This window comes from Mobula birostris, chromosome 6, assembly GCF_030028105.1.
Source record: "Mobula birostris isolate sMobBir1 chromosome 6, sMobBir1.hap1, whole genome shotgun sequence".
Classification (NCBI taxonomy): Eukaryota; Metazoa; Chordata; class Chondrichthyes; order Myliobatiformes; family Myliobatidae; genus Mobula; species Mobula birostris.
In genome coordinates this window covers 26,939,472-26,966,373 of record NC_092375.1, presented here as the reverse complement: position 1 = coordinate 26,966,373, position 26,902 = coordinate 26,939,472, and the positions used below count along the sequence as shown (strand labels likewise).

The following is a 26,902-nucleotide window of genomic DNA, read 5'->3' as shown; positions in this document are numbered from 1 at the left end:
CAAGCTCTGTCAGATTGCATGGTGATTGTGAGTGAACAGCCCTTTTCAGGTCCAGCCACAAATTCTCAATTGGATTGAGGTCTGGACTCTGATTTAGCCACTTCAGGACATTAACTTTGTTGTTTTTAAGTCATTCCTGTGTAGCTTTGGCTTTATACTTGGAGTCTGTTGTGTATGTGGTCTGGTTACATAATAAAGCTATTAATAAAAACGCTGGAGATGGGAGCTAAGTTTCATGGTTCTTTACTGGTATAATCCGAACTCGACACACACATACAGATCAATACGCGCCCAATAGCGCATTCAAAGACGTGTTACTAAAACATAAAGTAGTCCCTTATTATACTGTAGGCTATACAGTACACTCCTCCCTTTTTATTTTAATAGTGTATCAACTGTTTTTTTTTTAACTGGGGCACTATGCTAAACAAATACGTTTATCCTCAACATACAAATGCCTACCTTTTTTTTACTTAGTAACTTAATAATATCAAATTATAACAAGGTAACGTAATAATATCAAATTATAACAAGCTTTTTTTTAGTTTTGGTCTAAAACCCATTCATAACTCAAGTCTCTGGGGGGGGGGGGGGTCTTCTCTGCCTCTCCAGGTAACATCTGTCAATAACTTGTTTGTTTTAATACAGATTTCCATATAAAAGACATGAAAAGTTGACCCCTGAGCATAGGGATTTAAGAAGATGTGCGCCTCCAACTTGCTAAGAGCTCTAGGCAGCAGATCACCTCCACATAATGAAGACTCCTCTGCAGCTATCCTAGATACATACGCATCTTTGTGCTATCACTTGTCTTCCTTACCCATATCTCATTTATTCCAACTGAGCTAATCACACAGTCAATCTTCGTATTCTCCTTAGATTCCAAATAGATAGCCTGACCTTTAAGATACCATCTCTTATCGTAATATAGCTTTCCACCTTCTATTCGTGCTACATAGCTTTGTGCTGGTGATTTAGCAGGAGTGTTGGGAAGACGCTCAGGAGAAGATGGAGATGCTGATCTTTTTTGGAGATTTAAGTTTATTGAGAGTTCGTTTCAGAAGTATGTGAGAAAACAGTCATTTGTAGTCGTGTATAAAGATCACTGTTAAAGCTGAGCCTGTGTCCAACTCCATTTTCAGTCTCATACCTGCCACTTGTGGAGTGATCCTTATTACTCTTCAATCATCTGTCTCTTTCACACTATGAAGTTGCAGACAAGACTTTCATCTGAATCGTTTTCATCACAACTGCTTTCTTCCATTTTGTGTACGTTTGTACATTGTTGTGGTAGCTTTGCATACTCTGCCAGTGTGGCCCTGTTTGCCACAGTTTCTGCATTCTTTGTCTTTAAATCTAGTCATCAGGGTCATGTGACATGTTCCTACAACAGTAACACTTATTTCTTTCATTTCTGTTCAGTGACATTTTATTCGTAGCATATTCCAGAGATTTTTGTTGTATCTCTGAAGCACCCCATGCTGCTGTTTCAATGATATTGCAATGTTTAGCGCCTTCTCTAAGGTAAGGTCTTTTTCACATGGGAGTTCTTCTGTGTGCTTTCACAGTGCATGCCACACACTAACCTGTCCCTCAATGCATCCGATAGACCAGCTCCAAATTGAGAATGTTCTGATAATTTGCGCAATTCAGCACAAAAAGAAAAAGAAAAAAGAAGAAAAAAGAAAAAAGAAAATCATGAATGGAAAAATGGCAGAAATGTGGCCAACGAGAGAGGTTAAGGCTAAAATAAAAGCAAAAGAGACGGCGTACAGGAAGCAAAAATTACTGGGAAAACTGAGGACTAGACGACTTTTAAAAACTTACAGAAGGAAACTAAGAAAGTCATTAGGAAAGAAAAGATGAATTATAAAAGGAAGTTGGCAATTAACCTAAAAAAGGATACCAAGAGTTTTTTTAAAAATATATGAAGAGTAAAAGAGTGACAAGGGTAAATATAGGACCAATTGAAAATGATGCTGGAGAAATTATAATGGGTGACGAAAAGATGGCAGAGGAACTACATGAGTATTTTGCATGTCTTCACAGTGGAAGACAGTAGCAACATACCTGGTAGCCGGAGGTCTCAGGGGATAGAATTAGGTACAGTCAAGATTACTAGAGAGAAAGTGCCTGGGAAGCTAAATGGACTAAGAATAGATAAGTCTCCCGGACCTGATGAGGTGCACCCACGGGTTCTGAAGGTGGCGGCTTTGGAGATTGTGCAGGCATTGGAAATGATCTTCCAGGAATCAATAGACTCTGGCATGGCTCCAGAGGACTGGAAGGTCGCAAATGTAGATCTGCTGTTTAAGAAAGGAAGCAGGCAGCAAAAGGAAAACTACAGACCTATTAGTCTGACATCAGTAGTTGGAAAGTTATTGGAGTCATCCTCAAGGAAGTGGTTATGAAATACCTCCAGATGCATGACAAGATAAGCCCAAGCCAGCATGGTTTCATGAAGGGAAGATCCTGCCTCACCAACCTATTGGAATTTTTTGAGGTAACCTCAAGTAAGATTGACAAGGGAGAGGCTGTGGATGTTGTGTATTTGGATTTTCAAAAGGTCTTTGATAAGGTGCCGCATAAGAGGCTGCTTAATAAGATGAGAGCCCATGGAATTACAGGAAAGATATTGGAATGGGTGGAGCATTGGCTGATAGGCAGAAAGCAAAGGGTGGGAATAAAGGGATCCTATTCTGATTGGTTGCCGGTTACTAGCGGTGTTCCGCAGGGGTCGGTGTTGGGACCGCTTCTTTTTACAATGTATATTGATGATTTAGATTATGGATTAAATGGTTTTGTGGCTAATTTTGCAGATGACACCAAGATAGGTGGAGGAGCAGGAAGTGTTGAAGAAACGGAAAGGTTGCAGAGAGACTTAGTCAGTTCAGGAGAGTGGGTAAAGAAATAGCAGATAAGATACAATGTTGAGAAATGTACGGTTGTACATTTTGGAAGAAGAAATAATTGTATGGAAATACAAGATAACACTGATGCAGACATGTTTTATACATTTAACAAGATGCTTTATTAATGCAACAGAGTTAGTCAGTTTTTCAATGTTCGTCATCAGCCGGGTCATACTGTCCTTGAGGTGTATGGGGTGTCAGGGAGGGGTAGCACCTCTGGTGGGGGAACATGTCGCATCCTTTTCAGGGCGGTTAGTCCACCTTTGGTCCCCACCTGGCACTCAGCTCTCACCTGTGGCTCCCCGTAGCTGTTTGCATGCGACAGCGGCCACACCCCGGGCAACGGCTTCAACAAGCCGGCTAAACCAGGTGAGGGTAGCCGACGGGTCTCAAACCCTTGGTGGGATAGGGAGTTGTCTACCCAGCATGTGAAGACAGACTCCGGCAGATTGAGCAGATGAGACCAATGGAAGGTCCAATGGTCAAGAAGGCGGTCTCTGCAAGCGTCGTGGAATGTGTAGAGCAGGACAAGACACAGAAGACGTCCTGGTCATCCACTGCACCTAGTCCCATCTCCAGCCGTCTAGACTCTGTCTTGCCACTGGATCCAGATGGGAATTGGGAAGAGAGTGAGGCTGATGCTACGCAACTCTCCCTCACTTAAATCCAAATCACGCGCTAGTCTCGACACCATCATAATGGTGTCGAGGTCCTCATCGACATCAACAATGGTCGAACAACAACAACTGTCCTTGAACTCCCTGTCGGTTGCCTCCATACGCTCCAGTATTTGATTCTTTTAGTTTTAAGTCCTCCTGCATGAGAGCCAAGAGCAACTCCTTTAAAGTTTTTCTACTCTGTAACTGGACAAACGCGCACCAAGTATACCGTTTCCTCTTCGCTTGTTTTCTGTGTGTCCTGCACATGCCCAATTGGAGGAGATTCGCCCAAATATCCGTCTAATGTGGACAGAGATATTTTGAAAAACGTTTAGTGTGGACGCCTGTCGTTTTTACTCGAAACCGGTGTTTTTTAAATTATCCAGCGTAGTGTGGACGTCGCAGTAGAAAGAGGTGGATTTAGAAATTTGGTTGTTTGGATCAGTAAGCATCATGAACCAACGGTCTTCTCATGCCAGTGTTATTTTGACAAGGGCTATTTTCATGAAGAGATTATTTAGCCTCAGTAGAAATATCTCTTTGTACTGTTGATGTTGCAATGTTTTCTCTGTTTTATGCAAATCCTTTTAAGTTTTTCTAGTATATACTCAGGGGTAATCTTCAGCGTGTTGAACGATGAAGATGGTGTCCAAATTGGCGGAGTGACAGTGAACAACTTGAGGTATGCTGATGATTATGCAGATATGTAGTGTTGTTAGCCGAGACTGAGGACGAGTTACTCAGAATAGTAGATAAGATAAATGCTGAAGAAGAACGATTTGGAATGAAAATAAATGCTGCAAAGACAAAGATGATGGTAGAACGAAGTCCCCAAAATCAGTATCAAAATTAACGGCGTAGGCATAGAGCAAGTCAAGAAGTTTGTGTACTTGGGACAGATGGTCACAGAGGATGGGAAATGTGATACAGAAATTAGATGAAGAATTGAGATTGCAAGATCAACGTTCTGGAGCCTGAGTGACGTGCTGTGTGGCAAGAGGTTGGACTTTGGGCTGTGTTGTAGAATTTGGAAATGCTATGTCTGGAGCAGTCTGTTGTATAGAGTCGAACCGTGGACCATATGCAAGGAAGTGCAACGACGACTGGAGGCATTTGAAATGTGGTGTTCAAGGAGAATGCAGAAAATTAGATGGGTGATGAAGGTCAGTGATATGGAAGTGTTGAAGAGAGCGAGGGGAGAAAATGAGTTGAAGAACGTGCAGAAAAGGAAGCTGGAATATGCCGGGCACTTGTTAAGAGGTGGTGGACTGCAAAGATCGTTATTGGAAGGGATGATAGAAGGAAAGAGGGAAAGAGAAAGGCAGCGAACCACTTGGTACGATAATGTGAGGCAATGGACTGGGTTGAGTTATGCTGAGGCCAGAAAACGAGCGCAAGATCGAAGAAGATGGAGGTGCATAGCCACCGCCCCCGGATTCAGGACGGCATCTACTGATTGACGGAGTCTGTAACTGCACAAATGCGCAGCAAGTATACTGTTTCCTCTTCGCTTGTTTTCTGTGTGTCCTGCGCATGCCCAGTAGGAGGAGATTCGCCCAAATATCTGTTCTAATGTGGACTGAGATATTTTTTAAAAACGCCTGGTGTGGACGCCTATTGTTTTTACACAAAACCGGCGTTTTCAAAATTATCCAGTCTAGTGTGGACGTAGCCCAAGTAAGACGCTGGCTTTCTTTTCATCATTAACACCATAACAATATAACTCCACTCTTTCAGTGTAAATTACCCAGTTTTCAATGCCACTATCAAATACTGTAATGGTTCCAATCATCGCCAGCTTTGTTATGTTAATTCAGCCCCATTTTTCCTTATTTTCTTTTTAGCTAGCTCCTTGCAGTCACAGCACGTTTCACTTGATTTATGTGTCCTTTTTTGCTAGCGCAACGAGTGCATTCTGTCTAGATGTGTGTGTTGCTCCTTTTCATCTCCCTTCTCTCTCTTCTCCTCTGAGTGTCGCTATCAACTAAAACACGGCGTTCCGATAAGATATAGGTTCATAATTCTTGTTGTCAATTTGTTGTGTATGTGGCCTGGTTACACAACAAAGCTATTAATAAGAACACTGGAGACAGGAGTTAAATTGCATGGTTCCTTACTGGCATAATCTGAACTCGACACACACGTACAGATCAATACGAGCCTAATAACGTGTGCTCAATATGTGCCCAATAGCGCATTCAACGACGTGTTACTAAAACATAAAGCAGTCCCTTATTATACTGTAGGTTATACCGTACAGAGTCATTTTCTTGATGGAAAACAAATATTCTCCCAAATCGCAGTTCTCTTGCAGATTGCATCAGGTTTTCCTCCAGGATTTCCCTGTATTTTGCTGCATTAATTTTACCACCTACCTTTACAAGCCTTCAGGGCCTGCTGCAGTGCAGCATCCCCACAGCATGATGCAGCCACCACCATGCTTCATGGTAAGGATGGTGTGTTTTTGATGACGTGCGGTGTTTGGCTTACACCAAACCTAGCATTTAGTCTGATGACCAAAAAGCTCAATCTTGGTTTCAAAGACCATTGAATTTTCTTCCAGGTGACTTCAGAGTCTCCCACATACCTTCTGGCAAACTCTAGCTGAGATTTTGTGCGAGTTTTTTTTCCCCCCAACAGTGACTTTCTCTTTGCCATTCTCCCATAAAGCTGCGACTGGTGAAGCACCCAGGCAACAGTTGTATGTGCAATCTCTCCCATCTGATTCACTGAAGCTTGTAACTCCTCCAAAGTTGTCATAGGTCTCTTGGTGGCCTCCCTCACTAGTACCCTCCTTGCATGGTCATTTTGAGGGCTGTCTGTTCTAAGCAGATTTACAGCTGTGCCACATTCTTTCCATTTCTTAATGATTGACTTAACTGTACTCCAGGTGATATTCAGTGACTTGGAAATTTTCTTGTATCCATCTCCAGACTTGCGCTTTCAACAACCTTTTTTGGAGTTGCCTGGAGTGTTCTTTTGTCTTTATGGTGCAGTTACAGCAACTACACTTCATTAGAAGTTTGAAGAGATTTGGTATGTCAACAAATACACTCAAAAACTTCTATAGATGTACCGTGGAGAGCATTCCGACAGGCTGCATCACTGTCTGGTATGGGGGGGCTACTGCACAGGACTGAAAGAAGCTGCAGAGGGTTATAAATCTAGTCAGCTCATCTTGGGTACTAGCCTACAAAGTACGCAGGACATCTTCAAGGAGTGGTGTCTCAGAAAGGCAGCATCCATTATTAAGGAGCCCCAGCACCCAGAGGATGCCCTTTTCTCACTGTTACCATCAGCTAGTAGGTGCAGAAGCCTGACAGCACACACTGAGCAATTTAGGAGCAGCTTCTTCCCCTCTGCCATCCGATTCCTAAATGGACATTGAATCCATGAACACTACTTCATTTTTTTAATATATATTATTTGTTTTTTGCACTATTTTTAATCTATTCAATATATGTACACTGTAATTTATTATTTTCTTCTGTATTATGTATTGCATTGAACTGCTGCTGCTAAGTTAACAAATGTCAAGACACAAAGCCAGTAACATTTAAACAGTTAAGTTGTACTTAAACATGATATGATTCAGCAGCCAAAAATGAGCACCGTTTTGATAGGAGTAAATTGATTTTACTTCTATTGTTTCTACAAGAGGTTACTCCTGGGATTAAAGCAAACACCATGAGTGGGAGACAGTTCCAATATTTCCAGAAGCCCTTCATAGAAAACAAACCTTTCACTCAAGTGTCCATCTGTCCAGATATCTCTTGAAAAGCCTGCTCCAACTCTTTATAACAAGCACAGCCATGAGATCAATGAATATTGTTTTCTGTATTGCTGGGATGAGTCAAATCATTTTATTTTATTGCACTTGTAATGTGGAGAAAATGAAGTCCTCCAGAATTGTAGAGACTAACTGCCCACAGTCCTCCCCACAATCCCCAGAATGAAACTAAATAAAACAGATAATCTGCTACTCATGGTCAGGATACTGGAATGTTTCTGCATGTTCATGTCAACAGAGAGACAGTCATAGCCTCTCATCACTTCCTCTGTGATGCATACAGCTATTAATCTACAGCTTCCCACCTTGGGAGATTTGCAGTACTACTGAGCCAATCATAATATCGTGACTAAGTAGTGGCATTCACACCTCAGGTCAGATATTTATGGACATTTGTATAAACCCATCTGTTCATAAAAATGAGCACAATTACAGTCAAAGACAGTACAAGTTTCAAAGTCTGTATGCAGGATACAACTCTGGGATTCATCTTCCCACAGACAGCTACCAGACAAATAAGACCATGGAACCAGTTTTTTAAATAGGCATCAAACCCCCAATACACAGAAAAAAAAAGAACAAATCGTGCAAACATCAAGAAGAAAAAAAAATAACGAGTGAAAAACAACAAAATACAAAACACCAAATCACAAAGGCATCAAAAAAACTCCAAGCTAGTCAGTTCAGTTCAATCCAGCACTGCACCTCTCGCTATCTGCAGGCCGCAGCGCTAGTCTGCCATGATAAAAATTGAGCAAAACAGCAACCAAAGAAGGTCGGAAGTCATTCTTAGCCAGTTCTGCCAGATTGTTGGAGATGGCAGTGGGCAAGGTTATCATCACTTGATCGCTGAGAAACACTTGGTGCTTCAGTTTTGGTGTAAAGAAAAACTCATACATAGAACCCTTTCCATCCCTGATAACATTAGCACTTTCAGAAATAGAACAAACAAATGATTTTGTTCTCTGAATAAATATGTTAGTCTTCTAAGTAACAAATAGGTGTGATCAGATAAATGCAGGATTTCCCCTAACTTTATTTACTTTGCATAACCTTAAAATATGGTACCTAGGCATGACTGTTTTGTGAAATGTTAGTCATTCTTCAAATGTAAAGACCCACTTACAAACTTTTTAAGAATTCTTTAGTCATTTCTAGTTATTTGTACATTACTGTTATTTCTGTTCTACTTCCTTATATACTGATAGAAACATAGAAAACCTACAGCACAATACAGGCCCTTCGGCCCACAAAGCTGTGCCCAACATGCCCATACCTTAGAAATTACCTAGGGTTACCTATAGCCCTCTATTTTTCTGAGCTCCACGTACCTGTCCAGGAGTCTCTTAAAAGACCCTATTCTATCCGCCTCCATCACCGTCACCCTATTCCACGTAAAACAAAATCAATGAATCAGGAGTCAATGCTATATATGGACGCAAACACAAGGAAATCTGCAGATGCTGGAAATTCAAGCCACACACATCAAAGTTGCTGGTGAACGCAGCAGGCCAGGCAGCATCTCTAGGAAGAGGTACAGTTGACGTTTCAGGCCGGGACCCTTCGTCAGGACTAACTGAAAGAAGAGCTATATATGGGTTTCTCCACTGCAATCCCATTGAATACTTTACATTTCCTAGAACTGCATTCTTCCTTTGAACCAACCTTGGAGAGAGATTACAACCAGTGGAGTACCGAAAAAAATTCGGTGCTCTTGTGGATCAATTATTAAAGCTTAGCAAGCTGATGCAGCAAGTACAAAAAGGGTTAAGGTTCATTTTATTATCACAGAATGTCCGTGGAATTTGTCTTCTCCAGATAGCCATAAAATACAAAAAAAAAGGAAGTTGTTGAGAGCCCCCTTCCACACTTAAAAAAAAATAAAACTGGCAAACCCGAACTCCGCCAACTTCTCACTCAAACAAAAAACTAAAAGATCGCTCACCCGGACATGGCAGCTAAAACATCAAACCCCTAAACCCCCAAGCTCCTCCAACGCAAAACAAAACAGCGACAATAACATCATACACCCAACCCCTCTCTCGCCCAAAAAAGTAACAAATCGCCCACCTGCCAATCGGCAACGCAGTTAGAGAGGAAAATGGTATATTATGCCTTTTATTGGCTCGGAAAGAGAAAGGAGTTTTCAAACAGAGCAGTACAGAACAAGGTGTTGGTGAGGTTGCACCTGGAGCTTCGTGTACAATTTTGATCCCCTTATTTAATAAAAAGATCTATTAACACTGGAAGTAGACCAGGAGAGATTCACTGGGATAATTCCTACGATGAGTGGGTTGCCCCATCAAGCAGAGCTAATATAGTTGAATCTGTACTATTTAAAGTTTGGAACAATGAAGGGTGATATTGCCAAAACACAGGATCCCAAGGGGGCATAAAGGGTTGATATTAAGATGTTTTCATGAGTGGGAGAGATGATACAGTTACAAGGGGCAGCAAATTAAAACTGAAGTAGTGAATCTCAGATTCTCTACCACAGGAGGCTAGATCACCAGAGAATTTAAAGAGAAAGAGATACATTTTTGGAAGATTGAGGGTCATGGAGAATTGGCACAGCAAAGGAAATGAGCCCGAGGCAGACAAGCCATGATAGAAACTACAGCACAGAAACAGGTCCTTTGGCCCTTCTTGGCTGTGCCGAACCATTTTCTGCCTAGTCCCACTGACCTGCACACGGACCATATCCCTCCATACACCTCCCATCCATGTATCTGTCCAATTTATTCTTAAATGTTACAAAAGAACCCGCATTTACCACCTCATCTGGCAGCTCATTCCATACTCCCACCACTCTCTGTGTGAAGCCCCCCCCAATGTTCCCTTTAAACTTTGCCCCCCTCACCCTTAACCCATGTCCTCTGGTTTTTTTCTCCCCTTGCCTCACTCTTGAAAAAGCCTGCTTGCATTCACTCTATCTATACCCATCATAATTTTATATACCTCTATCAAATCTCCCCTCATTCTTCTACGCTCCAGGGAATAAAGTCCTAACCTATTCAACCTTTCTCTGTAACTGAGTTTCTCAAGTCCCGGCAACATCCTTGTAAACCTTCTCTGCACTCTTTCAACCTTATTTATATCCTTCCTGTAATTTGGTGACCAAAGCTGAACACAATACTCCAGATTCAGCCTCACCAATGCCTTATACAACCTCATCATAACATTCCAGCTCTTATACTCAATACTTCGATTAATAAAGGCCAATGTACCAAAAGCTCTCTTTACGACCCTAGCTACCTGTGATGACACTTTTAGGGAATTTTGTATCTGTATTCCCAGATCCCTCTGTTCCACTGCACTCCTCAGTGCCTTACCATTAACCCTGTATGTCCTACGTTGGTTTGTCCTTCCAACGTGCAACACCTTACACTTGTCAGTATTAAACTCCATCTGCCATTTTTCAGCCCATTTTTCCAGATGGTCCAAGTCCCTCTGCAGGCTCTGAAAACCTTCCTCACTGTCTACTACACCTCCAATCTTTGTATCATCAGCAAACTTGCTGATCCAATTTACCACATTATCATCTAGATCATTGATATAGATGACAAATAACAATGGACCCAGCACTGATCCCTGTGGCACACCACTAGTCACAGGCCTCCACTCAGAGAAGCAATTCTCTACCACCACTCTCTGGCTTCTTCCATCGAGCCAATGTCTAATCCAATTTACCACCTCTCCATGTATACCTAGCGACTGAAATTTCCTAACTAACCTCCCATGCGGGACCTTGTCAAAGGCCTTACTGAAGTCCATGTAGACAATATCCACTGCCTTCCCTTCATCCACTTTCCTGGTAACTTCCTCGAAAAACTCCAACAGATTGGTCAAACATGACCTACCACGCACAAAGCCATGTTGACTCTCCCTAATAAGCCCATCTATCCAAATGCTTGTAGATTCTGTCTCTTAGTACTCCCTCTAATAACTTACCTACTACTGACGTTAAACTCACCGGCCTATAATTTCCCGGATTACTTTTCGATCCCTTTTTAAACAACGGAACAACATGAGCCACTCTCCAATCCTCTGGCACTTCACCCGTAGACAGCGACATTTTAAATATTTCTGCCACGGCCCCCGCAATTTCAACACTAGTCTCCTTCAAGATCCGAGGGAACACTCTGTCAGGTCCCGGGGGTTTATCCACTTTAATTTTCCTCAAGACAGCAAGCACCTCCTCCTTTTCAATCTGTACAGTTTCCATGGTCTTACTACTTGATTCCCTCAATTCCATAGATTTCATACCAGCTTCCTTAGTAAATACAGACGCAAAAAACCTATTTAAGATCTCCCCCATTTCCTTTGGTTCCGCACAAAGCCGACCACTCTGATCTTCAAGAGGACCAATTTTATCCCTTATAATCCTTTTGCTCTTAATATACTTGTAAAAGCTCTTTGGATTATCCTTCACTTTGACTGCCAAGATCTTATTGATTGGTAGGGTAGGTACTCTTGTCCTACTCCTATTTTTAATGTCTGTTCCTTTTACTGAAAACTCACGTTCTCCACAATGGTACATTACATTTTAAGTTTAGATGCATGGGATTAATCTTGGATTTTTTTTGTGCCATCTTCTTTCATAGTAATAAGAATTATGAATTACACCAATGTCAATTAAAAATATCAACAAAGCAGTCTTTAGCAGAATGTACATCCATATTTTTATTCACACTAACAGATCTTCCGTAGTATTCTCCAGCAAGAACAAAAATGTTGCTTTTAAGGTCGGGGATAAACTTTCTAGACATAAAGAAACAAACAGCAATTAATTTAAATGCGTACCTATTTCTTTGCTGTGATTCTTCTCAATTTAAATAAATATAGAATCTGTTTCTGGTAATTCGTCAGCCAGATCTAACTTGGCGCAGACTTTAAGTTGATTCCCTTACAAAAGTTACAAGGTATTGTTGTAACTCCATGCTTTGTCACAATCAGCTAAAAAAATGCAACTGAGTAAGAGCTGGAAGTGTGACCAGCACAGAACAAGAGTGCTACCGCACACCCCTGAGCCATTATAGTACACCCCTACCTACCATCCCATGAGCCTCTGCATCCAACACATCATATTCTGCAACTTCCACCACCTCCAAAGGGATCCTATCACCAAACATATCTTACCTTCCCGCCCCCCCCCACTCGCTGCTTTCCACAGGAGTCACTCCCTCTGTGATTCCTTGTCCAGTCATCCCTCCCAGCACTTTTTCCTGCAAGTGGACAAAGTGCTACACTTTTCCATTCACCTCCTTCCTCATCTCTGTTCAGGGTCCCAAACAGTCCTTCCAAGTGAGGCAACACTTCACCCCTTAAATCTGCTGGTACCATCTATTGTGTCCGGTGCTCCTCCTCTACACTGGCGAGACTTGTCGTAAATTGGGGGACCGCTTCGACAAGCACCTCTGCTCCATCTGCCAAAAGTGGAACTTGCCAGTGGCCAAGCATTTTAATTCCAGTTCTCATTATGACATGTCTGTCCATGGCCTCCTCTTGTGCAAGGATGAGGCCACCCGGAGCAACACCTTATATTCTCTCTGGGTAGCCTCCAACATGATGGCATGAATATCGATTCCCTCCCCTCTTCTTCTATTCCCCACTCTGGACTCTAACTCCTCATTCGCCTATCACCTCCCCCCGGGTCCCCTCCTCCTTCCCTTTCTCACAGTTAAAAACAGACACAGCACCAGAAAAGAACAAAGGCAACAGATTTGTTGCTACAGGCCCAGCCCATTTTACAACTGATCTTCACACTGAGTGAACAAACCCTGCAGTATGGTCGAGCAGCTTTCCTGCATTATCATTTTACAGCCTGTGTGAATTCCTGACTACACTTTCTTCCAGCAGCCCAACAGACCTGCCAGAGATAGCAGCCTAGTACCATACCGTCCTCAGTGTCAACTCCACATACAGCAGTACAAACATCGACGATGAACCAAAATGGAGGAAGCAGCTAGCAATTAAGAAAAAGCAGAAAGTGTGATCAGTACCTGCTTAGAAAAGTGCAACTTCAACACTCAAGAAGCCTAACACCGTAAAGAAAAAAAACTATTCGATTGGCACATAACTACCACTCTGAGCATCACACATATCCACTAACAACATACCCATGGCTGCAATGTGCACTGCAGGCCCTAACCAAAATGCACTGAGCATACGCAATAAAGCTACATCAACAGGACTTCAAGCTGTGACTCTGCTGCCTCTCACTTGCTCCCACAACAACAGCACGGGCACAAGGACATCGCCATCAGCAGGTTCCTCTACAAGTTACACATCATGCTCACTGCTCCTTCACTGTCTGAATTCTAGAACTGGGGAGTACCTTCAATCAGAAAGACTGTGGCAGTTCAAGACGGCAACTCAACAGCACCTCAAGGATGGTCTTACTACCAATGCCACACACCCCACAACCATTTCTTTTTTAAAAAGTAAACTTATTGGTAACGGAATTTGGGTTTTCTAAGTACACTATTAAGTTTAAAACATCTTTTAGTTCTTCTGTTTTATGGCCAGTTTTAAGAATCTTATTACTTTTAGTTACACAAGGACTGGAGTGAGAATCATTTCCAAATGGTGAGATACATCTTTAAAAACAAATAAAATGGGAGGGGGGTGAGTGGAAGGAGGGGACTCTTGGTTATTCTGACGTGCAAACCATTAAATTCATCAAGAATTTAATGACTATTAAACAAGATGTTAGTTAATACTTTTTGTTAATGAATAACATGAGGGAAATGCAAGTGAAGATTGTACAGTATCATCACTAATATCCAAATTGAAAGCCAAGTCATATACAAAACAAACTGTAATAAGTTAGGATTGTAAAAACCTAACTTCAAAGCACAGGAATGCACAGAAAATATGAAATATATTCCACCCAAAGTGACCATCATATATTTTGGGTTTCTTTTTAAAAAAAAACAAGGACTTGATTTTGGCACCTCACTTCTTTGCTGCACCCAAATACTTGGCCAAATCATGTTTATGAAGAATTTCTTATCTGAAATTGAGTAGAAGAGGGTATTAGTAAAATAAATCTAGGTTTCACTTGGATAATCTCATGTTCTAGCAGAATGGAAATGCTGAATCAATTTGGACTCCAGAAATAAATAAAAAGTCTGCTTTGTATTTATGGCCAAAACTATATGCTGATTGTACCTTTGAATATATTTGGAAATATTTTAAAATATTAAAGAGAAATTTAGGGGAAACCTGAACCTATAGTCATGACTTAGCAGGACTAAAATAAGGCAAAGCAAAACCTCAAACAAACAGTCGTTTAACCAGAAACTAAAATAAGACGCAATTTCACGACAGCATAGCAGTTAGCATGACACTATTACAGCTCGGGGCAGAGTTCAGAGTTCAAATCTGTCAGGAGTCTATATGTCATTCCCTTGGAATGCACTGGCTTTCACTGGGTGCTCCGGTTTCCTTTCACAGTCCAAAGATGTTCCAGTTAGTAGGTTTAAACACAAACAACAGGAATTCTGCAGATGCTGGAAATTCAAGCAACACACATCAAAGTTGCTGGTGAACGCAGCAGGCCAGGCAGCATCTCTAGGAAGAGGTACAGTCGACGTTTCAGGCCGAGACCCTTCGTCAGGACCCCTGACGAAGGGTCTCGGCCTGAAACGTCGACTGTACCTCTTCCTAGAGATGCTGCCTGGCCTGCTGCGTTCACCAGCAACTTTGATGTGTGTTGCCAGTTAGTAGGTTAATTGGTTATTGTAAATTGTCCTGTGACTAGGCTAGGGTTAAATCGGGGGGGGGTGGGGTGGGCAGCTGGATGGCGCAACTCAAAAGGCCAGAAGGGCCTATTCCGTGCTAGATAACTAAACAAACAATTCATTCAAACACCGTCATAGATTAAAATTACTTGAGAGTCTATTGGCTCCATCTATTGGCCAGTTGTAGCTAGAAATACTGGTTACCTACTTTGAGCTCAAATTACCTATAAACAAATAAATTAGACAAACTAAAGCCAGTTCTTTCAAAACTGTTTAGAACATGAAGGACGGGTTCTCACTCAGCTATGCAAGACCACTTTTGGGTTGATAATGAACTGTTGTTTCCTCAGAGTATTTGGGAAGCAAGGCCCTATATGAAAATCATTTAAACTAATGTGAAACTTCTTCACTTGGAGACAATTGTATATTTTTGCAATTTTCTGCCTTGGTAAATTGTGGATGCTCAGTTATTCAAAAAAATCCTCAACAACTTCAACATCTTCACAGGCAGGTAAAGTGAACATTAGCATCCCCCACCTTCTTCAAAAAAAAATGAAAGAAAGGTTTTAATTAGGTCAGTGAACTCTGACAGGATGGCCATGTGGCTGCCAAGCCAAACACCAGATGTAAAAGAGGACCCTCTCTTCTAAGCTCTCCCATAGCAAGAAATTACCCATTGAGTAAAGGAAAAGATTGAAGTGTGTTCTCAACGTGTTGGAGAAAACCTAGTGCAACATCCCCACTGATTCAAAGTTCAAGTTCAAAGTACATTTATTATCAAAGAATGTATAAATTATACACCCTTAAGATTTATTTGTTTACAGGAAGCCACAAAGCAAGAAACAAAAAGCAACCCAATTAAAAAAAATAAAGACCAACACACACTGCACGGGGGGGGGGGGGGGGGGGAGCGGAGAAGGACATCAATCGCGCAAACAGTAGAAGTGAGCAACAACATTCAGAAACAAAATGAGTCCTTAGATCTTAATTATACACCTTAATTTAGTACAATTTACCTCAGAAAAGGCATTATTAGTAATATATTTAGACTATGGCCTTCTTTCAGCCACAACTCAGTGACGCCCACAACGTCATTCCGACCAACCTCTAATTGCACCACAAGTTTGTCCAACTTATTCCGAATGCTATGTGCATTTAAATACAGCACTTTCAGTCCTGCATTCTTTGCCCTTTTGAACTTTGCCTCTGTGATACAATTTAACTTTTTGCTCTGTCTGCATTTGTACCCAATCATTGGCTTGTCCTTCCTTACTTTTATATTACACCCTTCATCTACTTGCAAACCTGCTGGTTCATCCTCAGCTCTATCGTCCTTATTCCCACCCCCCTGCCATATTAGTTTAAACCACTCCTCCAGTAAATCTGCCTGCAAGAATACCGGTCCATCTTGGATTCAAGCGCAACATGTCCCTTTTGTACAGGTCCCACCTGCCCCAGAAGAGATTCAAATTATCTAGGAATCCAAATCCCTTCCCCCGCTCCAATTCTTCAGCTATGCATTTATTGCCCACCTCATTCTATTCCCATCTTAAACTGGAAATTCTTAGCCCATGGCAGCCCAAAATTGGAGGCACATTCAGGTAACAGAGAGAACAGAATCCATTCATCAGAAGCACAAAGAAAAGGTCAATGTAATTGGTGAAAGGAATGATCAACCTTCCAAACTGTTCACCTGTGGTGTATATTCTGTCTCACTGCTGGCACAGTCTGTGGGTCCCTCATCATCTTCATCAGCTACCTCACAACTCAGAGTGGAGTACAAGCAAGACATCTTCATCCCCGAGGGAGGGAGGGAGGGAAGGAAACGAGAGAAAGGAAAACAATAATAACATTCAAGACTGAGGTGGTTTGATTTTTGTGTATAAAGGGATCAAAGAATATTGGGATCTGGTGGTAGTCACCAAATAATCTAGCAAATTTCTACAGATGTACTGTGGAGAGTATTATGACTGGTATGTGTGCTCCAGTGTGCAGGCTGCAAATAGACCACAGAAGGTTGCAGAGTTTGCCGACTCCATTATGGGCACAACTCTCTCCAATATCGAACATAACATCAAGAGCTGGTGTCTCATGAAGACAGCAACCATCAGGGGCATGCCCTCTTCTTGTTACTACCATAGGGCTGGGTAGTAAAGATCTGCAGTCATCATTTTAGGAACAACTCCTCCCCTCTCATCAGATTTCAGAAGGGTCCATGAACCAATGAATACTACCACATATTCCCCTTTTGCACAATTTATGTATTTTTGTAACTTTATAGCAACATTTTTATGCCTTGCACTGTACTGCAAACACAAAACAACAAATTTCACAACATAGATCAGTGATTAAAACTTGTCTCTGATGTGATCAGATTTATTTGTAGGACAGGCCAGTTATCCTTTTATTCTTTATGCTCCTTCACTATTTTTCAGAACCTTTGCAACCTTATTTAAACTGCCACCCACTCTAAGTTTAAAACTTTTGGCATCTAGTTAGCATCTTTTTTGTTAAACATAACTTTAAACTACAGTAAATATATAAATTATAACTGATGGTGATTTAAAATCTATGTTCTAGATTGAAAATTTAAGAAAACTTTAACATCATTGCTATAAACAGCACCAATTTTCTAGTTGTGGTATTTAGACAAGTACTTAACCTTCCTAAAAACAAAAGAAAAAGCTATATAGAGAAAAAGAGATATAGAGCAAGCTCATAGCAATACCAATAGCTTCTTCTGGAATAAGTTACCCATACATCTCACAATCGATCAACAGATGATGCAGCAGCCATAGCTCTAAATACCATCCTTACACATCTGGAAAAGGATGCTTATGTGAGAATGCTGTTCTTGAACTATGATTCAACATTCGACACCATAATTCCCTCCAGGCTCGATAAGAAGCTCAAAGACCTCAGCCTTTACCTTGCCTTGTGTAGCTGGATCCTGGACTTCCTGTCAGATCGCTGGCAGGTGGTTTAAGAGTGGGCTCCCTCACCTCTGCCCCTCAGGGTGTGTACTAAGTCCCCTCCTTTACTCTTTGTATACCCTTGACTGTGTTGCCACTCTCAGCTCCAATCTGCTAATTAAATTTACAGATGACACTACACTGATTGGCCTAATCTCAAATAATAATGAGGCAGCCTACAGAGAAGAAGTCATCACCCTGACACAGTGGTGTCAAGAAAACAATCCCTCCCTCAATGTTGCAAGAACAGTTACTCTACTGGGGGTATTCTATAGGCCCCCTGGTAGCAACAGAGATACAGATTGGGAGGCAGATTTTGGAAAGGTGCAAAAATAACAGCGTTCTTATCATGGGTGACCTTAACTTCCCTAATATTGATTGGCACCTGATTAGTTCCAAGGGTTTAGATGGGGCAGAATTTGTTAAGTGTGTCCAGGACGGATTCCTGTCTCAGTACGTGGACAGGCCGACCAGGGGGGAATGCCATACGAGATCTAGTACTAGGTAATGAACCGGGTCAGGTCACAGATCTCTCAGTGGGTGAGCATCTGGGGGACAGTGACCACCGCTCCCTGGCCTTTATAATTATCATGGAAAAGGATAGAATCAAAGAGGACAGGAAAATTTTTAATTGGGGAAAGGCAAATCATGAGGCTATAAGGCTAGAACTTGCGGGTGTGAATTGGGATGATGTTTTTGCAGGGAAATGTACTATGGACATGTGGTCGATGTTTAGAGATCTCTTGCTGGATGTAAGGGATAAATTTGTCCCGGTGAGGAAGATAAAGAATGGTAGGGTGAAGGAACCATGGGTGACAAGTGAGGTGGAAAATCTAGTCAGGAGGAAGGCAGCAGCATACATGAGGTTTAGGAAGCAAGGATCAGATGGGTCTATTAAGGAATATAGGGAAGCAAGAAAGGAGCTTAAGAAGGGGCTGAGAAGAGCAAGAAGGGGGCATGAGAAGGCCTTGGCGAGTAGGGTAAAGGAAAACCCCAAGGCATTCTTCAATTATGTGAAGAACAAAAGGATGACAGGAGTGAAGGTAGGACCGATTAGAGATAAAGGTGGGAAGATGTGCCTGGAGGCTGTGGAAGTGAGTGAGGTCCTCAATGAATACTTCTCTTCGGTATTCACCAATGAGAGGGAACTTGATGATGGTGAGGACAATATGAGTGAGGTTGATGTTCTGGAGCATGCTGATATTAAGGGAGAGGAGGTGTTGGAGTTGTTAAAATACATTAGGACAGATAAGTCCCCGGGGCCTGACGGAATATTCCCCAGGCTGCTCCACGAGGCGAGAGAAGAGATTGCTGAGCCTCTGGCTAGGATCTTTATGTCCTCGTTGTCCATGGGAATGGTACCGGAGGATTGGTGGGAGGCGAATGTTGTTCCCTTGTTCAAAAAAGGTAGTAGGGATAGTCCGGGTAATTATATTACGTCTGTGGTGGGAAAGCTGTTGCAAAAGATTCTTAGAGATAGGATCTATAGGCATTTAGAGAATCATGGTCTGATCAGGGACAGTCAGCATGGCTTTGTGAAGGGCCGATCGTGTCTAACAAGCCTGATAGAGTTCTTTGAGGAGGTGACCAGGCATATAGATGAGGGTAGTGCAGTGGATGTGATCTATGTGGATTTTAGTAAGGCATTTGACAAGGTTCCACACGGTAGACTTATTCAGAAAGTTAGAAGGCATGGGATCCAGGGAAGTTTGGCCAGGTGGATTCAGAATTGGCTTGCCTACAGAAGGCAGAGGGTGGTGGTGGAGGGAGTACATTCGGATTGGAGGATTGTGACTAGTGGTGTCCCACAAGGATCTGTTCTGGGACCTCTACGTTTCGTGATTTTTATTAACGACCTGGATGTGGGGGTAGAAGGGTGGGTTGGCAAGTTTGCAGACGATGCAAAGGTTGGTGGTGTTTCAAAGATTTCAGAGAGACATTGATAGGATGCAGAAGTGGGCTGAGAAGTGGCAGATGGAGTTCAACCCGGAGAAGTGTGAGGTGATACACTTTGGAAGGACAAACTCCAAGGCAGAGTACAAAGTAAATGGCAGGATACTTGGTAGAGTAGAGGAGCAGAGGGATCTCGGGGTACATGTCCACAGATCCCTGAAAGTTGCCTCACAGGTGGATAGGCTAGTTAAGAAAGCTTATGGGGTGTTAGCTTTCATAAGTTGAGGGATAGAGTTTAAGAGTTGCGATGTAATGATGCAGCTCTATAAAACTCTGGTTAGGCCACACTTGGAGTACTGTGTCCAGTTCTGGTCACCTCACTATAGGAAGGATGTGGAAGCATTGGAAAGGGTACAGAGGAGATTTACCAGGATGCTGCCTGGTTTAGAAAGTATGCATTATGATCAGAGATTAAGGGAGCTAGGGCTTTACTCTTTGGAGAGAAGGAGGATGAGAGGAGACATGATAGAGGTGTACAAGATAATAAGAGGAATAGATAGAGTGGATAGCCAGCGCCTCTTCCCCAGGGCACCACTGCTCAATACAAGAGGACGTGGCTTTAAGGTAAGGGGTGGGAAGTTCAAGGGGGATATTAGAGGAAGGTTTTTTACTCAGAGAGTGGTTGGTGCGTGGAATGCACTGCCTGAGTCAGTGGTGGAGGCAGATACACTGGTGAAGTTTAAGAGACTACTAGACAGGTATACGGAGGAATCTAAGGTGGGGGCTTATATGGGAGGCAGGGTTTGAGGGTCGGCACAACACTGTAGGCCGAAGGGCCTGTACTGTGCTGTACTATTCTATGTTCTATGTTAAAGGAGCTGATTGTGGACTACAGCAGGAATGGAGACAGGCTATTGATATCAATGGATCTGGGGTTGAGAGGATGAACAACTTTAAGTTCCTTGGCATAAACATCACCGAGGAACTCACTCGTGATCTGAAAATACTGGCTGTGTGGTGAAGGCACAACAGCGCCTCTTTCACCTCAGAGGCTGAAGTTTGGTATGGGCCCCCAAATTCTAAGAACTTTCTATAGGGGCATAATTGAGAGCATCCTGACTGACTGCATCACTGCCTGGTATGGGAACTGTACCTTCCTTAATCGCAGGACTCTGCAGAGAGTGGTGTAGACAGCCCAGCGCATCTGTGGATATGAACTTCCCACTATTCAGGACATTTGCAAAGACAGGTGTGTAAAAAGGGCCCGAAGGATCATTGGGGACCCAAGTCACTCCAACCACAAACTGTTCCAGCTGCCACCATCCGGGAAACGGTACCGCAGCATAAAAGCCAGAATCAACAGGCTTTTTCCACCAGGCCATCAGACTAATTAATTCATGCTGACACAACTGCATTTCAATGTTATATTGACTGTCTTATAGCATACACTATTTATTATAAATTGCACATTGCACATTTAGACGGAGACGTAACGTAAAGATTTTTACTCCTCATGTATACAAAGGATGTAAGTAATAAAGTCAATTCAATTCTTTTTTGGACTTCACATATTTTCTTAATTATATCCAATTATTTTCTACATTTTTTTTAATAAAATACTATTTTACTTTAATTTCTTTCTCCATTGTTACTTTTAAACTCTTTACCTTACAGTAAATGAAATAAAACTGTCTTTGTCACTGAATACAGATTTGGTATAATGCCAACCATAAGTATTAATGTAAAGCCATACAAGCCATTTGTTGATTCTGTTGTCTAAGTTTTTTGGAGTAAAAATAGCAACAATCAGTCCTAATTATAAATGGAAAAAATCTCCCAAGACATCATTAGCTATTTTGATAGATCTATATTTGATCTGCAAGGGAAGTAAGAATTTCAATAATGACCGAACAATTAACCGGGTCACGTTTGATGCCCAGGAAATTACACTTCAAATTTATTCCTTAATCTTTTGTAATACTTTAAAGGTGGCTCAAAATGTTCAATCTCTTTCTCCATTTTATATGTGTACACACAGCTATTAGATTCTTCATTTTACAGTGGACCTGAAGAAACCCTTGAGATAGCAATTCAATTCCACATGCTTTCCAAATCCAACATTTTAACATTAAAAGACAAACCCCTGTACAGATAGATACGAGTGAATGCTGTCTCTAATATGAGCACCCCATCAAAAAACAAGTCAAAATACCAGACCAGTATCAGTGTAAACACGGTGATACCATCCAATTTGGCAGGGATGAGCAGTGTCTGCTAATGACCTTGAAAAGCAGAGGATAAAGTAACACAGCACAGAAACAGGCCTTTCAGCCCAACTTATCCATGTGACCAGGATACATATTGTGATAAATAGGTCAGGAATGATTTTTAAAAAGCCAATTATACAAAATATTGCGTTGTGTTTGAATTTTATTGGCAACCATTAAATATAACATGCATTTCCTTGGCTTTCATAGACTACAATGGCCACAACACAGCACAGTAGTCAAAGTTATCAAATGTGCTTTAATAAAAAACCAGGTCACATTACAAACCCCATATAAACCATGGTTTGGCAAAGCATCTTAAAGCCATGAAACAACTTTAGCACTTATAACTGTTGGCATGAATATTTTGCATGTAGGTCTATCTGTTTTGACAATTTAAAATCTTGGTGTTTGACCGAGTTGAGATTCTATTTCCACAAGTCTACAGGATCGGAAAAAGCAGCAGGAAGTTGTAAGCTCAGTCAGCTCCATCATGGACACCCAGCATCCAGAACACTTTCAAAAGGCGATGCGTAAAAAAGCTAGCATCCATCATTAAGGACCTCCATCACCCAGGACATGTCTTCTTCTCATTGATACCAATGAGGGGAAGGAGCCTGAAGACACACACTCAACGTTTCAGGAACAGTTTCATCTCTTCTGCCTACATATTTATTATAATTTATAGTTTATTATGTATTGCAGTGCACCGCTCCCGCAAAACAACAAATTTCATGATGTATGCCAGTGATATTAAATCCGATTTTGATGTATGCTTCCATCAATTCACCATCTTTCAGCTTCATTTCACCCTAGTATCTTTAAAATTAAACTATCCTGTAACATTTAGAGACATAGTCATAGAACACTACAGCAAAGAAACAAGCCCTTCAGCCCATCTAGTCTGTGCCAAACCATCAACCAGCCTGGTCCCATAGACCTGCAAACCCCTCCTATACATGTACCTATCCAAATTTCTCTTAAGTTTGAAAGATTTGCATTCACCACTTACGCTGGCAACTCATTTCACACTCTCGCCACCAAGTGAAGCCTCCCCTCATGCTTCCCTTAAACATTTCACCTTGCATCCTTAACCCATAACCTCTCGTTGTAGTCTTACCCAACTTCAGTGGAAAAAGCCTACTTGCATTTACCCTATCTATACCCCTCATAATTTTGTATGCTTCTATCAAATCTTGCCTCAATCTTCTATATTCTAGGGAATAAAATCCTAACCTATTCAACCTTCCCCTACTTTTCCCAAAAACTCAGGTCCTCAAGTCCTGGCAATATCTTACTAAATTTTCTCTGCACTCTTTCAATCTTATTTATATCTTTCCTATAGGCAGGTAACCAAAAGTGCACACAATTATCCAAATTAGGCCTGACCAACACCTTATACAATTTTAACATAACATCCCAACTCCTGTATCACTAACACACACAAAAATGTTGGAGGAACCCAGCAGGCTAGGCAGCATCTAGGGGAAAAAAATACAGCCGACATTTCGGACTGAAACTCTTCGGCAGGGCTGGAGAATAAAGCAGAGGAGTAGATTTAAAAGGTGAGGGAGGGGAGAGGGAAACACAAGGTGATAAATGAAAGCTGGCGGGGGGCAAGGATGAAGTAAGAGCTGGGAAGTTGATTGGTGAAAGAGACAGAAGGCCACTGAAGAAAGTGGGGGGGGGGGGGGAAGAAAGAGGACCACCAGAGCGACTCAGTACCTGTACTCAATACACAGATTTATGAAGGCAATGTGCCCTATTAACTTGTGATGCCACTTCCAAGGAATTATGGATCTGTATTCACAGATTCCTCTTTTCTACTGCACTCTTCAATACCCTACAGCTCACTGTGCAACAACTATCCCAATTGGTCCTCCCAAAGTGCAACACCTCACACTGGTCTGCATTAAATTCCATCTGCCATTTTCAGCCCACTTATCTAGGTGGTCCAGGTCCCGTTGTAAGCTTTGCTAGTCATTCTCGCAAAGCCTCCATTCCTGGTGTCATCCACAAATTTACTGATCTAGTTTACCACATTATCATCCAAATCATTGACATAGATGACAAACAACAATGGGCCCAGCACCGATCCCTGCGGCACACCACTGGTCACAGGCCTCCAGTCAGAGGCAAACATCTACTGCCACTCTCTGGCCTCTCCTGCAAAGCAACGTTTAATTCAATTTGCTACCTCATCTTGAATGCCATGTGGCTGAACCTCCTTAACCAAGCCCCCATGTGGGACCTGGTCAAATGCCTTGCTAAGGTCCATGTAGACAACATCCACTGCCTTGCCTTCATCAACTTTCCTGGTATCTTGGGATGAAGCCATGATAATGATTCCCAATCAATCCCTGTTTATCCAAATACTTACATATCCGGTCCCTGAGAATATCTTCCACTGACTTTCCACTACTGATGTCAGGCTCACCAGCCTACAAATTTCTGGCTTATTCTTAAGAGTCTTTCTTAAGCAATGGAACAACATCCTATAATCCTCCTGCACCTGACTTGTGGTTAAGGATGTTTTAAATATCTCTGCTAGGGCCCCTGTAATTTCTGCACTTGCCTCCCATAGGGCCCAAGGGAATACCCTGCCAGGAGCTGGGGTTTTATTCACCATAATTTGCCTCAAGACAGCAAACATCTCTTCCTCTGTAATCTGTTTAGGGTCCATTACCTTGCTGCTGCATTGCCTCACATCCATAGATTCTGTGTCCATCTTCCCCCAGTAAATACAGATACAAAAACTCCATTTAAAATCTCCTCCATCTCTTTCAATTCCACACATAGATTACCACTCTGCTCCTCCTGTGGACCAATTGGGTCCTATGCTCTTAATCTACCTGTAGAAGTCCTTAGAATTCTCCTTCACACTGTCTGCTAGACCTATCTCATGCCTTCTTTTAGCCCTCCTGATTTCCTTCTTAAATGTTATCTTGCATTTCTTATACTCAAGTACCTCATTTGTTCCTGCCTGCCTATACCTGCCAAGCACCTCCTTTTTCTTAACCAAGGCCTGAATATCTCTTGAAAATAAAGGTTCCCCAAATCTGTTACCCTTGCCTTTTATTCTGACAGGAACATAAAAACGACTCACAAATTCACTTTTGAAGACTTCTCATTTACGAAGTACACATTTGCCAGAAAACAAGCTATCCCAATCCACACCTGCCAGAACCTTTCTGATACCATGAAAATTGTCCTTTCTCCAAGTTAGAATCTCAACCAGAGGACCAGACCTATCCTTTTCCATAACTACCTTGAAACTAATGGCATTGTGATCACTAGATGCAAAGTGCTTCCCTACACAAACTTGTCACCTGCCCTGTCTTATTCCCTTATCTAGTATCACACTCTCTGTAGCTAGGACTTCTATGTACCGATGAAGGAAACTTTCCTGAACACATTTGACAAATTCTTTTCCATTCAGCCCTTTTACAGCATGGGAATCCCAGTCAATATGTGGAAAGTTAAAATCACCTACTATTGCAACCTTTTGTTTCTTGCATCAGTCTGTGATTTTTCTGCAAATTTGCTTCTCTTAAATCGCACAGACTGTTGGGTGGTCTATAACATAAACCCATTAATGTGGTCATACCTTTCTCTTTCCTCAGTTCTACCCATAAAGCCTCATCAGATCAGTTCTCCAGTCTGTCCTAACTGATCACCACCATGACATTTTTCCTGACTAGTAATGCCTTTCATCCCTCCCGTTCTACCACTTCCAAAACAATGGAACCCCAAAACATTAAGCTGCCAGTCCTGCCCCTCCTGCAACCATGATTCACTAATGGCTATAACATTATAATTTCATGTGCTGATCCATGCCCTAAGCTCATCTGCCTTTCCTTCAATACTTGCACTGCAATATGTGCAGCTCAAAACATTAGTCACACGATGCTCGGTCTTTAATTCCTGAACTAGTGGGTAGGCTTAATGACATCTTTCTCCACAATCACTCCACTATCTGTTTCGCTTGTTCTGGCTCCCATCTCCCCGCAATCAGTTTAAACCACCAACCCCTGTGCAGCACGGGCAAACCTTCCCACTAAGATATTAGCCCCCCAACCCCTGTGCAGCACGAGCAAACGTCCCCACTAAGATATTAGCCCCCCTCCAGTTCTGGTGCTATTGAGGTCACCCTTCCACTTCCCAAAAACTAATACTTTACAAAAACTCAGTTCACCTTTATACCTGTAATCCTATACTCTCCCAACTACACTGACATTGTGTGTCCTAACACTAGTTTTAAAATCAGCATCAACATCTTCCAATATATGCAGAGACTTCTTCCATCCACAGCACCAAATTTTCTTTGCTGAGTGGTTTCCAACCTTGCTTTGTCCTAAGTATCCACCCATCCACAATCTCCATTCTCAGGTTTTAATCTATTTCACCATTTATTTCTTCCCACTTTTAGAAGAGGTTGTTAGTGGTATTAAGTGGCACTTACTCACTATGCTTATTTAGCATTTCACTAGGAACATCATGATGAACTCCAGATGCAAGGTGATAAAGTTTCTTCTTGCCAATACCAAAACAGCTTTATGCCTTAAAAGTCAATGGGTATTAAGAGGAATATAAACAGCAGTGGTAGGTCCCAAATTGAAAAGAAAATGACTGGAATTTTTGGATGCCAGTTATACAAGCATCAG

At 41.9% G+C, this 26,902-nt stretch overlaps 1 protein-coding gene across 3 annotated transcripts in view; it reads right to left on the bottom strand.

Annotated features, from left to right (window-relative positions):
* LOC140198879 (transmembrane protein 50B) overlaps window positions 1-26,902 on the bottom strand; it is an 81,657-nt gene that overhangs the window by 28,697 nt on the left and 26,058 nt on the right. For 2 of the 3 annotated variants that reach the window (XM_072260063.1, XM_072260062.1), the window contains exon 3: window positions 16,800-16,898. The exons of the other annotated variant lie outside the window; for it this stretch is intronic. In XM_072260063.1, the coding sequence (XP_072116164.1) occupies window positions 16,800-16,898 (99 nt within the window). The remainder of the gene's footprint in view (window positions 1-16,799; window positions 16,899-26,902) is intronic. 3 annotated transcript variants of the gene reach the window in all.